Source organism: Sinocyclocheilus anshuiensis, unplaced genomic scaffold (genome assembly GCF_001515605.1).
Source record: "Sinocyclocheilus anshuiensis isolate Anshui unplaced genomic scaffold, SAMN03320099.WGS_v1.1 scaffold136, whole genome shotgun sequence".
Lineage (NCBI taxonomy): Eukaryota > Metazoa > Chordata > Actinopteri > Cypriniformes > Cyprinidae > Sinocyclocheilus > Sinocyclocheilus anshuiensis.
The window spans coordinates 707189-720045 of NW_015554074.1; the positions used below are offsets into that span (position 1 = coordinate 707189).

At 37.6% G+C, this 12857-nt stretch overlaps 2 protein-coding genes across 3 annotated transcripts in view; one reads left to right on the forward strand and one right to left on the reverse strand.

Moving 5' to 3' along the window:
- Positions 1 to 3446, reverse strand: part of gdap2 (ganglioside induced differentiation associated protein 2) — a 26806-nt gene extending 23360 nt beyond the window's left edge. Inside the window, exons 1-3 of one of the 2 annotated variants that reach the window (XM_016460865.1) lie at positions 3379 to 3446; positions 1566 to 1845; positions 604 to 827 (exon numbers count right to left, since the gene is read on the reverse strand). In XM_016460865.1, coding sequence (XP_016316351.1) covers positions 604 to 800 — 197 coding nt within the window. In that variant the 5' untranslated portion in view covers positions 801 to 827; positions 1566 to 1845; positions 3379 to 3446. Of the gene's footprint in view, positions 1 to 603; positions 828 to 1565; positions 1846 to 3027; positions 3047 to 3378 lie in introns of those variants that run through there. The other variant, XM_016460866.1, reaches the window with a different exon arrangement.
- LOC107668854 (WD repeat-containing protein 3-like) overlaps positions 2157 to 12857 on the forward strand; it is a 13671-nt gene continuing 2970 nt past the window's right edge. Inside the window, 24 exon segments of the mRNA XM_016460875.1 lie at positions 2157 to 2309; positions 3052 to 3238; positions 3340 to 3549; positions 3642 to 3760; positions 4679 to 4757; positions 5041 to 5136; positions 5285 to 5380; positions 5519 to 5620; positions 5785 to 5882; positions 5964 to 6065; positions 6154 to 6384; positions 6472 to 6565; positions 7105 to 7206; positions 7379 to 7464; positions 7568 to 7596; positions 7599 to 7702; positions 8625 to 8681; positions 9274 to 9374; positions 9633 to 9744; positions 10047 to 10181; positions 11132 to 11182; positions 11473 to 11538; positions 11625 to 11717; positions 11898 to 11948. Of these exon segments, the coding sequence (XP_016316361.1) occupies positions 3065 to 3238; positions 3340 to 3549; positions 3642 to 3760; positions 4679 to 4757; positions 5041 to 5136; positions 5285 to 5380; positions 5519 to 5620; positions 5785 to 5882; positions 5964 to 6065; positions 6154 to 6384; positions 6472 to 6565; positions 7105 to 7206; positions 7379 to 7464; positions 7568 to 7596; positions 7599 to 7702; positions 8625 to 8681; positions 9274 to 9374; positions 9633 to 9744; positions 10047 to 10181; positions 11132 to 11182; positions 11473 to 11538; positions 11625 to 11717; positions 11898 to 11948 (2388 nt within the window). The 5' untranslated portion in view covers positions 2157 to 2309; positions 3052 to 3064.

The following is a 12857-nucleotide window of genomic DNA, read 5'->3' on the forward strand; positions in this document are numbered from 1 at the left end:
GCTTTGCAGTTATATACATGGAAGTCAGATGAATGACAGAATAAAGTCACTATGAACAAATCCTGCAGGCATAACACTATATGCACTGATGAATTCTATTCCTGCCTGAATTTCCAGAAGGACTGGTTTTATGAATTGGGCTTCATAGAGAAGTTCCATGCAATCAACTTCTACTTTCTTAAAAAAGAGAAACTATGAATTCAAATAGAAAACCATCTTGATCCTTCCCTAACAAAGCTATATTGGCCTGAAAGCCAAAAGGACATCCCAGACAGTCACATGTGATTGAGCTATAAAGGGGATTTGTGTGCATGAGGGAACGACTAACAGACGTGAAGAGCTGGTGCAAATAACTGATGCAACAAACACACAGTGCAGAGTTACATAAAAATATTTAGGTCCAAATTACTAAATGATTAAACTATTAACAAAATCTTAAACTTCAGAACTAAGCAAATCAGTAGTTACATTTATAGACAATCCTGATACTTAGGCTTTTAGGACCAAAAACAGATTTATATGTAGTCTATTTATTAAGCAATCATGTAGTAAGAGTGTACAAATTCATGGAGAAGAAGAAATGTAAGTGAAAATAACACTCACAATAGTACAATCTTGCTGTTGATGTCTTGTCTGAAGGGGAAAGGGGACTCTAAGGAATTGAGCTGATTGGTCAGCTGGTCATCTTCCTCCATTAAGAGGTTTTCTCCATCCACCTCGTCCTGGACTCCCTGAGGCTGGTCCCACGTGGGGAGGTTCTGGACCTCCACAAACTGGGAACGAGCTCCCAAGGGATCCATGCTGTAGCTTCACAAGGCAATTTTGAACTGAAAAGACACAGACAAGCATTTACACACAATAAGACCTCAGTTTGACCTGGGCTATATTAGCACATAAATGCATACACACAGATATGTTTGCATTAGTTTACACATGTAAAGTGGTTACAATGACAGACTTCGATGCTGAGGCCTTCTAGTGGGCCCCGAACCCTGGTTGAGAACCAATTTAGTAAGAATTTTTTAACCTAGATGTACATGCAAGTGTTTCACACTTAATAACTCATGTTTACAAAAAACATATGACATTATTATTAGATTTCAACACAGTGTGGTGCTTTCTTCAAAATGAATTCACATAAAACATAAAGCCACAATGAAATAGAAGAAATTAGTTCCCAAACTTTCAAAATGTGACAATAATTGTAAAAGTATTCAGCAAGACTTTCTGTGCCAGCTGCAGTATGAGAAGCAGAACAGAGAGGCTCTATCAGTGCAGACAGACAGGAGGACTTCAGGAACAGATAAGATATTCAGCAGAAATGAGATGCATGTGTAAAGGTCGACTCCCCAAATTAAATTTCAACAACAACAACAAAGCTACGAGTTCCTTCAAATACATAAAAGTTTCAAAGCAATAGGCACATACAAACAATGCAACACAATACAGTTTTAAAGAGTATAAAAAGGAAAGCAACATGTCATACTCATTCTAACCACACAGGTTTATATTGACTTGAAAATGCTAATTATAACCACCATCAATCACAATAACCAGCAACCTACCAGATGTCCTATGATGCAGCTATTGAGTCCTTCCTACTGCACAAACAAAACCACATTAGCTCCAACTAATCCGTTAAAGATCACTGTCATTTTCCAGTGCTTCCGCTTTTAAATTAGCCATTGTTAAAATGTGATTTTAGCTGCTTGTGGTCAACACATCGTATTTGCAACATTCAGCGAGTTTCCCGATCAGCTGATTCACGAGGACAAAAATCATCACTTCCGGGAATGCAGTAGGGGCAGTAGCTATGTTGTCGATCCGTGTAGAAAACGCACAGACCTATACAAAATTGAAAGACATATTTTAATCGACGTTCTGGTGTCATCGCTAAATTAAAATAAGCATAATAAAGTACAATGAATAAATAAATGAAATAAAGTTTTAATTATAAGCACACGGATACGCCTCATGGACAGCAACATGACTTCACACTCACAGACCGAAGTAATCGATAGGATACACATAATTCATAAGAAGAGCAGATAAATAAAACACATAAAGCAGTGTGAACAATGAGGTAGCATTCCGAACAATATTTTAGAGTGATACAGATGTCTATAAAAAGATAAATTCTAGAAACGTTTCGTGAAGTCACATCGTAGTTCTGCTCGGTAATCTACCACTTTTGTCTTTACCTGATGTCACACATGCGACTGAAAGCAAAGCATGTAGAAGTTCTCCACATCCACAGAGGCATTCTTTTCATAAAGGACTGCACATACAGTATACGTCTAATCGACAAAGTATGTAACTACATTTTCTATACGCAGTGGCTTATTTTGAACTTGGTTATCTGCATATCTCTTGCTCTTTAAATGAGATTAAACGGACTGCATGTGGTTCACGTTGCTGTGCATATGGTCGCATGGACCTCAAAGCGTGGTGTTGGAGTAACAGTTGCTCACTTTCATTTTATGAACTGACCGTTTAATTCATATACGTTACACTTAGCAATCATACATTTTTAGAGGTACTTATGAGAGTCATTTGTGGCAGCCGAATAACTAAAACACCAATAAACAACGTCACAACCACAGATCTGATGTTAACATGTTGACACAGGATAAAACTGTATGAAAATAATATTAAACATGTAGTAACTTAGCATTTATTTTTGCCACTAAAAGTCTTTATATGTAATATAATTATATTTTCCAACAATCTCAGTATTACGGTTTTATACATTAGCTGTTCACCAATAATTAAGATTTTTTATGTATTCATTGTCAGGGATCATGCATAAAAAAATCATCTCATAATTAAAAAGATGCTTTAGCTACTAGCCAATTTCCATCTGCAAATGCATTTGCTTTGACATAAATCTTATTTTATGCCATGTAGAATTTACTTTGATATGCAGCTTTATACAGTATGATTGGTCTTTTCTAAATATGTGCTCACATGATAAATTGTGCAGTTTTCTAGATTAAAGGAGCAACACATCTAACCCTACTCCCTTACTGTTGTGTGTTTGTGTGTCTACAGCCTCTGGCTTGTCATGGGTTTAACTAAGCAGTACCTGCGCTATGTGGCGAGTGCTGTGTTTGGAGTGATCGGCAGTCAGAAAGCCAATATCGCGTTTGTGACCCTCAGGGGAGGTGAAAAGGGTCGATATGTCGCCGTGGGAGCCTGTGAGCATGTGTTCATATGGGATGTCCGCAAAGCTGAGAAGGTACTTGCTTTAAATGGTTTAGAAGATTGCTTAGTACATTACATTCACTCATCAGTTTATATAAACTCATATACGTTGAACTCACCCCTTTCATTTCTCAGGTTCTTATACTTGAAGGTAAAAAGCATGAGGTAACATACCTGTGTTCTTCTCCTGATGGCGTTCACATAGCGGTGGGTTATGAGGATGGAGGTGTGCGCATCTTTAATCTGCTCAACGGTGAAAGCAACATCTCCTTCAGTGGACACAAATCAGCTGTCTCAGTTATTAGATATGATGCACTTGGTGCTCGTCTCGTCACCGGCTCGAGAGTAAGACTACAGTTTGTTTTACAACTGTTTTTTTTTTTTCAAACAAATTTTCAATTCTACAAACTAAAATCATTTTCGTTGTTGTATTTTAGGACACAGATGTGATTGTGTGGGATATCATCAATGAGTGTGGTCTGTACAGACTCAAAGGACACAAAGATTCAATCACACAAATTTTGTTCTTGGAGAGCAAAAACCTGCTGATTACAAGGTAAATCGGTCTTTATATTTTATTGGAACGAATTTATCACTTGAAAATACTCATATTATATTGTATTAGGGATGCACCGATACCACTTTTTCCAGTACTCGCCCGATACAGATACTTTTATTTTTGGTACTTGCCGATACCGAGTACCGATACCGATATTTCTATTTTTTATTTGTACATTTTTTAAATATTGGGTACAGAAACCAAAAGAGTATGTATTATGTTAGTTGGTTAACTTCATTTATCAAATAGATACAGTCAAACCAAAATTTATTCAGACACCTTCAACATTTCTCACATTATAGTATATATATAGTATATATAGTTTAGAAAATGGTAATAAAATATGACAAGAACTCAGAGTTAAACTGTGTCAGAACAAATTCACTTAACTCCTTTCTGCTGTCTGTTGTTCTGTTGTCGGTGTTTCTTTGTTTGTTCACATGCTGTGTGGTATCGGCGTTTGGTATCGGGGCATTTTAACGAGTACGAGTACAGGATACCAGTATCGGTATCGGTGCATCCCTACTTATTATATTATAGATATTCATACACATCATTTACCTGAATATAAGTAGCTTTTTCATCATCTGAAATGTGCTGTGACATTAAAAATAAAATTAACGTCAAAAACACAAAATATTTGGATTTTGGCCATAAGTGAGAGGTACATGAGGCCAAGTTTCCCACGTGCCAGTGGTTTCAGTTTCACCTTAAATAAATGTTTTTAGGCTCTATGTATATATTTATAGTAAACATTGTTTATTATGAATGCCGCAATAATTTTATATTTTTCATTACTGCAGTTCTGCACTAAATACTGTTAAATTTCAAGGATTTGAGTGAGGGGAACCAAAATAGTTTGTAATTTTTGTAAACATTTCATTTTATTTACCTATTTTACGTATGTTTCCTCAGTTCCAAGGACAGTTTTGTAAAGTGGTGGGACTTGGGCACACAGCATTGTTTCAAGACCATGGTGGGGCATCGCACTGAGGTAAACGGGTTCATTTTACACTGTTGAGACTTGATCTTTCTGAAATATACAACACAACAATTTAAATGCATGCTCTTGCTGCTTTGGTATGTCCACATAAATCAATGTACTGTAAATGATTAGGGAGTTTACTGTAAATGACCTGAGGTTAGGTGGCATTTGGCATCGTAAAGAAAAATCGTAAGGTGTTTTCTTACTTTACTTTTGGACAATGAGCCTCCAGCACTATCCGAATATCTATTAGTGTTGTAATACAATGCAACATTCTCTCCAATCTCTGTAGGTATGGGGGATGGTCCTGTTGAACCAGGAGAGTAGGTTGCTTACAGGGTCTGCTGACAGTGAGCTCAGAGCCTGGGACATTCAGTACATTGAGGAGGTAAGGCATATAATTTATGTTGTGCCAAATGGTTACTTTGTTGGCTGAATTACATTCCAGTACAGTCTTGAATGTGATACTTGAACTCTTATATAGAGAATTAAAGCTGATTTCATATATTCAGAATGACATTAAAGTTTCTTCACAGGGTAAGGAAGTGGGGGAGCCACAGGAAAAGAAAGTCAGAACTCTTCTTGAGAACGAGGAGGAAGATGAGGAAGGACTTGACGAAGAGCCAGAAGAAGTAATATTTCTTCCAGTATTCTCTCCAGTGCACCCTGTTAATTTAATTAATGTATTCAGTGGATCCTAGTGACTTGACAATACACTTCACTTAGGGTTTCCTTTAAATGTTCATCACAGATCTGATTTCTGTCCACAGCGAATTCTCAGTTGTAAGAAAGCTGGTTCTGTTCTGAGGGAAGCCAGAGACAGGGTTGTATCCTTGGTCACAGACGCCAAAGCTAAAGTGCTAGCATGCCATGTAAGTATGTTTCTGTTGTGTATACTAGTGTAACATCCTTCTGAAAAAGGGTTTCACTCTTATTAGCTTGGTCGGTAATGTTGAGAAGTACCTAATTAAAAGTAGCTATGCAATAGGGCAAAAATTGAGCCTACAACATATATTTTTTTAAAATCTTTTAACAGGGTCTGGATGCTACGCTTGAAGTCTTTACTGTACTATCTGAGAAGGAGGTCCAGAAAAAAATGGACCGAAAACTAAAGAAAGCCAAGAAAAAAGCAAAGTGTGTGAGACCTCTGTTTTGAAATGTGAAGTTGTTATTCTTAGCTTTTCTGCTATTCTGATGAACTGTTATGTTTTGCAGGTCTCAAGAAGGAGAAGAGGATGGACCTGAACCTGTAGTGGAGAGAAAGTTGAGTGATGAGATTCAAAAGCTGGCAAACATAAAGGCGTCATCCAAGATCAGGTCAGAGAGTACTTCTACATGCAGTTATAGTCCCCTTGTGTGCGTTACTGGTATTTAGTATTGATGGTAATGCTTTTTTCATCTACAGAGCGATGGACTGCCTTCTGGTTCCTAACGGAGAGATCAAGCTTGCTCTTCTGCTGCAGAATAACACAGTGGAGACATACACCTTGAAGACTACAGAGAAGAATCCTACTGGCACTAAAACCTCTCGCCTCACACTGGGCCGTCATCGTACAGATGTCAGAACGCTGGCCTTCAGCTCAGATAACATAGCCATCCTCTCTGCCTCTGGAGAGACCGTCAAAGTGTGGAACAGGTGAGTGTGATGATGACAAATGTTTCAATTTATTTGCGTGGGCTCATAGATTTTGAGTCCTTAACTAGAAGTATCTTCTTTGGTCAGGTCCACCTTGCAGGTCATTCGTACCATGGGATGTGAATATGCTCTCTGCTCGTTATTTGTTCCTGGAGACAGACAGATTATCTTAGGAACAAAGGTATGTAACTCTTCACTTCTCAGTCGTCAATCAATTAATTCTTCAACTTCATGTCTTAACTTTATTACAAACCTGCATGACAAAATTACAAAAAAAGCCATGTTTAGAAGCCATATGCAAGATTAGCGAGGAGCAGTTTTTCATATTTTTTTTTTGTGCATACTACGCACTAACATTGTGGTATTTATTCATATTTTGAATTAGATTTTTTTTCTTCTTCGGTTTTCATTTTAATTTCAGTTTTAGTTTTTTTGTAATTTTTATTATTTCTTCATTTCTGTTTTAGTACTGATATTTAAACTAAACTAGGTGTGTAAAGAGACACTGTGCCACATTGGCCGTAATTGACATTAAAAGTGCCATTAGTTCTGGTCTGTCTTGTAACCGAACATGAGCCACCAACTTTGAAAATGCATGAATGAGATTTGAATGAAACATTTCCTGAATGCTAATTAAGATCCTGAAAGATTATCTGTTGCAAAAATTTGAGTCCATATATCTTACTATGAAAAATTAATTTTTCATTATTCTTTTGTCAGAGTGGGAAGATTCAGATTTTCGACCTGGCCTCAGGAAGCCTTCTAGAGATGACTGACGCCCATGATGGAGCTCTTTGGTCCATGTGTCTTTCTCCAGACCAGGTATAATATCGATCTCTCTTTTGAATGACAAAGAGCTTCTCATCCCTACAAAACACCAGTCTGTGACTACAGTGAATTCCTGACTCTATTCCAAAGACAGACAGTAAGCTGTCAGCAAGAGTTTTAGCTTTATGTGAACATATTTGACTTTGATTTGTGTGTGTTAATGCAGAGAGGGATTGTAACTGGTGGTGCTGACAAGACTGTGAAATTCTGGGACTTTGAGCTCATAAAGGATCAGGACTCTGGGAAGAGCAAGTGAGTTATTATCTGTGATCACAAACCACGGCTCTCATCCAGATTTCTCCATCTCTCTTTCTCTTCTTGGCTTTAATGTATTATTGCTTTGTGTAATCCACAGGAGACTGACGGTGAAGCACACACGCACCCTGCAGATGAGGACGTGCTGTGTGTGCGCTACAGTCCTGACCAGAGACTGCTGGCTGTCTCTCTTCTCGACTGTACGGTCAAGATCTTTTACACAGACACACTAAAGGTAAACCACAAGCACAGCATATAGCATTACAATACTTTCCTCACACCACAACACAGCATCTTGCATGTTAAATCCATACATAAATCCAATGCTTTGTAAAAAAAAAAAAAAAAATGTTAACAGTGTCAACAAAAAGACCACTGTTAAACTCGAATTACATTTACTGAGAGATATTTTACCACCGATAAACATCCTGACACTATATGCAGACAGGCCCGGTTTATATCAACATCCATCTTGGGTGATCTGACCACGTTAGCTGAGACCGACAGCTAACGTTATTCTTTATCGAAGAATAACATATGTCTCAAATGTATGTCCAGAGCTATGAACTCATACATCATGTGTTAGTGTGTCATGTTGATCAAGTGCGAAAAATAAAGAAAAAATGTTGCTCAGCACAAATTATATTTCAAACAGAATGCTTGATGTTTAATTGCAATTTTATTCGAAGACTTGCATTAACTGATCTTCAGTTTATGTATTCGTGCTTCGCATGATATATGTGACCCTGGACCGTCTTAATTTTAGCAATAGCCAAAAAAACATTGTATGGGTCAAAATTATAAAAAAAAAATATGACTGGTTTTGTGGTCCAGGGTCACATATGTTACTGAAATGAAAAAGTCTTGAAAGTTTTATAGGCCTGATGGATGGATGAGAGTTCAATAATTCAGTCATTTTCTTATTTATAATTATCATATAATTGTTAATTTTAAATATGTTACTTTTTTTTATTTTTATAATAATAATTGTGAAATAATTGTTTAAAATGGTCATTATTTTTAAACCTTTTTTTGTATTCTTTTTTTTTCAAAGAAAATTACTTACCCAATTTCCTTATCCATCCACAGTATTCTCATACTTGTGGAAAAGTATATTTAAAATGTGCCCTATTGAACTTCTGTTCAACTTCCTCTAGTTCTTCCTGTCGCTGTATGGACACAAGCTGCCCGTTCTGTGCCTGGACATTTCGCATGTGAGTCCCCTGGCTGACACAACACATCCTGCAAGTTATTCTGACGAATGGCGTAATTGTTTTGCAATGTTGTTTGTGGGTTTCTGTGCATGTTCTGCAGGACAGCGCTTTAATAGGCACAGGCTCAGCAGACAGAAATGTGAAGATTTGGGGTTTGGACTTCGGAGACTGTCATCGCTCTATGTTCCACAGTATTCTCATACTTGTGGAAAAATATATTTAAAATGTGCCCTATTGAACTTTGTATTTCATTTATATTTCATAAATAATATACAAATTATAAATGGGGCCACAGAAATATGTCAGCACGCTATAAATAACCAATCACTACTCCTAATGCCCAACTCTACCCAAAAAACAGCAGTTTTTTACAGGACAGATATGAGAGCTGTGCAGAATAATACGAGATTTGCCCTCTGTCTCAACTTCCTCTAGTTCTTCCTGTCGCTGTATGGACACAAGCTGCCCGTTCTGTGCCTGGACATTTCGCATGTGAGTCCCCTGGCTGACACAACACATCCTGCAAGTTATTCTGACGAATGGCGTAATTGTTTTGCAATGTTGTTTGTGGGTTTCTGTGCATGTTCTGCAGGACAGCGCTTTAATAGGCACAGGCTCAGCAGACAGAAATGTGAAGATTTGGGGTTTGGACTTCGGAGACTGTCATCGCTCTATGTTTGCACATGACGACAGGTGATAAAAACACTGCTGCTCGTATAATGACGCATTGCTGGCACAGTCTGTTCTCTGTCACATTACCTGTACGCTTTTTAGTTATATTGTTATTGAAAGTTATGATACCGGTTGATGACAAGTATAGTGATTTCATTGTTCCTACCTACGGTGTTGACATCCCTCCAGCGCCTGTGAGCTGTAGTCGCTGGATGACATCAGCCCAGATGGTCATTATTTGTCATCCACTGTTCTTTCCCTGTTGTCTTTCCTCTCTAGTGTCATGTTTCTTCAGTTTGTCCCTAAAACCCATCTGTTCTTCACTGCGGGAAAGGACCGAAAGATCAAGCAGTGGGACGCTGACAAGTTTGAGCACATCCAGACATTGGAGGTGACCTTCTCTAATAGTTGGACAGCATTCAATAGGCATTTTTCCATAGCCGAAATGAGTTTTCCAAAGGTCGCTATGGTGGAAGTAGCTGTTATATTGAAAGGATTAGAGTTATATTAAGGGCCCAGTCAATATGCAGCAGAGGCTGATTGCATTACGTAAGCCGCAGTCTGCTTTTGCTTAAGCCCTAATCAATGTAATCACAGACAAAGATGTATTGGAACTGTTGCATTATTGCAGAGTGCAGACCCTCTTATACCCTTGACTGTGTTTTTCAACTTTGACCCTCGGATGTTCCTCAGGGTCATCATCGTGAGGTCTGGTGCCTGGCCATCAGCGCCAATGGAGACCACATCGTCTCCTCGTCTCATGATAAGTCCCTCAGGCTGTGGGAGAGAACGAGGGAACCTATCATCCTGGAGGAGGAGAAGGAGATGGTGAGTGCTTGGTTTTTCAGCAGAATGTCACACAGCGGAAAAATGGGTTTGATGGTATTAAATACATATCTATAGATCCATGTTTACATCTCTGATAGACTTCTGTCATCTGGGTAATGCTTTCTCACTATCAACTAGTTGCTTATTAGCATGCCTATTATTAACATATTGGCTATTTATTAGTACTTATAAAGCACATATTCTGCATGACCATATTCTACATACCTAATCCTACCCAATACCTAAACTTAACAACTTCCTTACTAACTATTAATAAGCAGCAAATTAGAAGTTTATTGAGTCAAAAGTCAGTTATTGGTTTGTTAATAGCGAGAATTGGACCTTAAAATAAAGTTTGACCAATATCTGATCATGTCATTAAATTGTGCAAGTTAATTTGCAGCTATTTTACATTGGCTTCAAACTAATGTGCAATATTTTACACAAAAATTGTGGTCTTATCTTATTCTTACGAAAGTTGTGTAAGGGAAACAGGTCAATTTAGCTCAAAGGGACCGTTTAAAAGTTTGGGATTGGTAAGATTTTTTTCATATTTTGGAAATAATTATCTTATGCTCATCATTTATTTGATCAAAAATACAGTAAAATTGTAATATTGTGAAATATTCTTATACTTTTAAAATAACTGTTTTCTATTTTAATGTATGTTTAAAATATAGTTTGCCTGGCAAAGCTGAATTTGAAAAACTAATTAGCTGAAGTCCCTTTCTTTTTTAAATGATTGGCCACAGGATTATTAAAAAAATAGGTTACTACATGGTTATATAATATATAAAACATTTTGGGGTTGAAAAGAAGAAACTTAATTGGTATGTTCATTTATTCTACCAATAAACCCAAGTATATCAGCATTTAAAAGTACATCTATAAAAACAAACATTTGCATTGCATTGTATACATTTGCTGACTTGTCTCAATATTTTTCCCAGGAAAGGGAAGCAGAATTTGAGGAGTCTTTGGCTAAAGGTGATGAACCTGTGGTACGTGGTTCTCTTAAACCCTAGAGATCAGTTATGTCTCTTTATGTCTCTGTGTGTTCTCAGTGTTTCCTCATGTATATCAGCATTTAAAAGTACATCTATAAAAACAAACATCTGCTGTATACATTTGCTGACTTGTCTCAATATTTTTCCCAGGAAAGGGAAGCAGAATTTGAGGAGTCATTGGCTAAAGGTGATGAACCTGTGGTACGTGGTTCTCTTAAACCCTAGAGATCAGTTATGTCTCTTTATGTCTCTGTGTGTTCTCAGTGTTTCCTCATGTCTCGCAGGTCCCTGGAGAGACTAAAGGAGAGGCAGAGCCTGCTGGGAAGAAGACCATTGAGACAGTGAAAGCTGTGAGTCTGCAAAACTGTAGAGATGAAGAGCTCCTCTCCTTTATATTCAGTAATGGAGAAATGACACTTGTGTTCTGTTTCTATAGGCCGAGCGAATAATGGAGGCTGTTGAGCTCTATAGAGAAGAAAGTGAAAAGCTGGAGGAGCACAGTGCCGCTTGCAAGGCAGCAGGGAAGGAGGTATTACGTTTTTTTAGACACTCAAAGCCCATTAAGAGAGAAACACAACATTTGATTGAAGTTCTCTTTTAGTCTGCACATAATTAGGACTGGAGCTTGAAAAGTTCACAAAATATGGATTTTTAAATGTAATGATGCTGGTGCTTTACTTAGACGCTTCTTTGTTTTTCTTTTTTGCAGTTACCACCCCCTAAGATGAACCCCATCCTTGTAGCTTTTGGAAATATCTCTGTGAGTGTGTGTTTTAATATTAGCACTGGGTTTGTTTGGTTGTCGTATTTGGTTAATAATTTAGGGGTGCACAATGTATCAGCACCATATCGGTTAATGGCCAAATTAGAGAATTTTTAAAGATATATCAGATGTTATTATATATTTAATTATATTCAATATAGGGACCAATTTACACTATTAACTAGTTGCTTATTGGCATGTCTATTATTAACATATATTGGCTGTTTACTAGTACTTAAAAAGCACATATTCTGCATGACCAAATTCTACATCCCTAATCCTACCCCATACCTAAACTTAAAGGGTTAGTTCACCCAAAAATGAAAATTCTGTCATTAATTACTCACCCTCATGTCGTTCCACACCCCTAAGACCTTCGTTCATCTTCAGAACACAAATTAAGATATTTTTGCTCAAATCTGATGGCTCAGAGAGGCCTCCATTGACAGCAATGCTACCCAAACTTTCAAGATCCATAAAGGTACTAAAGACATCGTTAAAACAGTCTCGTTCAGCAATCTCTTCTCTTCCCTGTCATTATCCTTACACGGTTAACGCAGTAAGCACAGTGAAGGAGGCCGTGTTCTACGTCCGAATGCCGGCTCATTATTGGCCAAAGCTGCACATGTGAGCAGCGCGACGCATGCGTGTGATGCTGATGCAGGAGCCGTCCAATAATGAGCCGGCGTTCTGACGTAGAACCTGGAAGCGCTGGACGTAAACAACGTATGAGAATGACACAGAAGAGAAGTTTAATTGTACATGCGTATTTCCTATATTTTTATTACCGCTGTCAAATGATTCATCGCGATTAATCGCATCCAAAATAAGTTTTTGTTTGCATAATATGTGTGTGTACTGTGTATATTTATTATGTATATATAAATACACACACATGCATGTGTA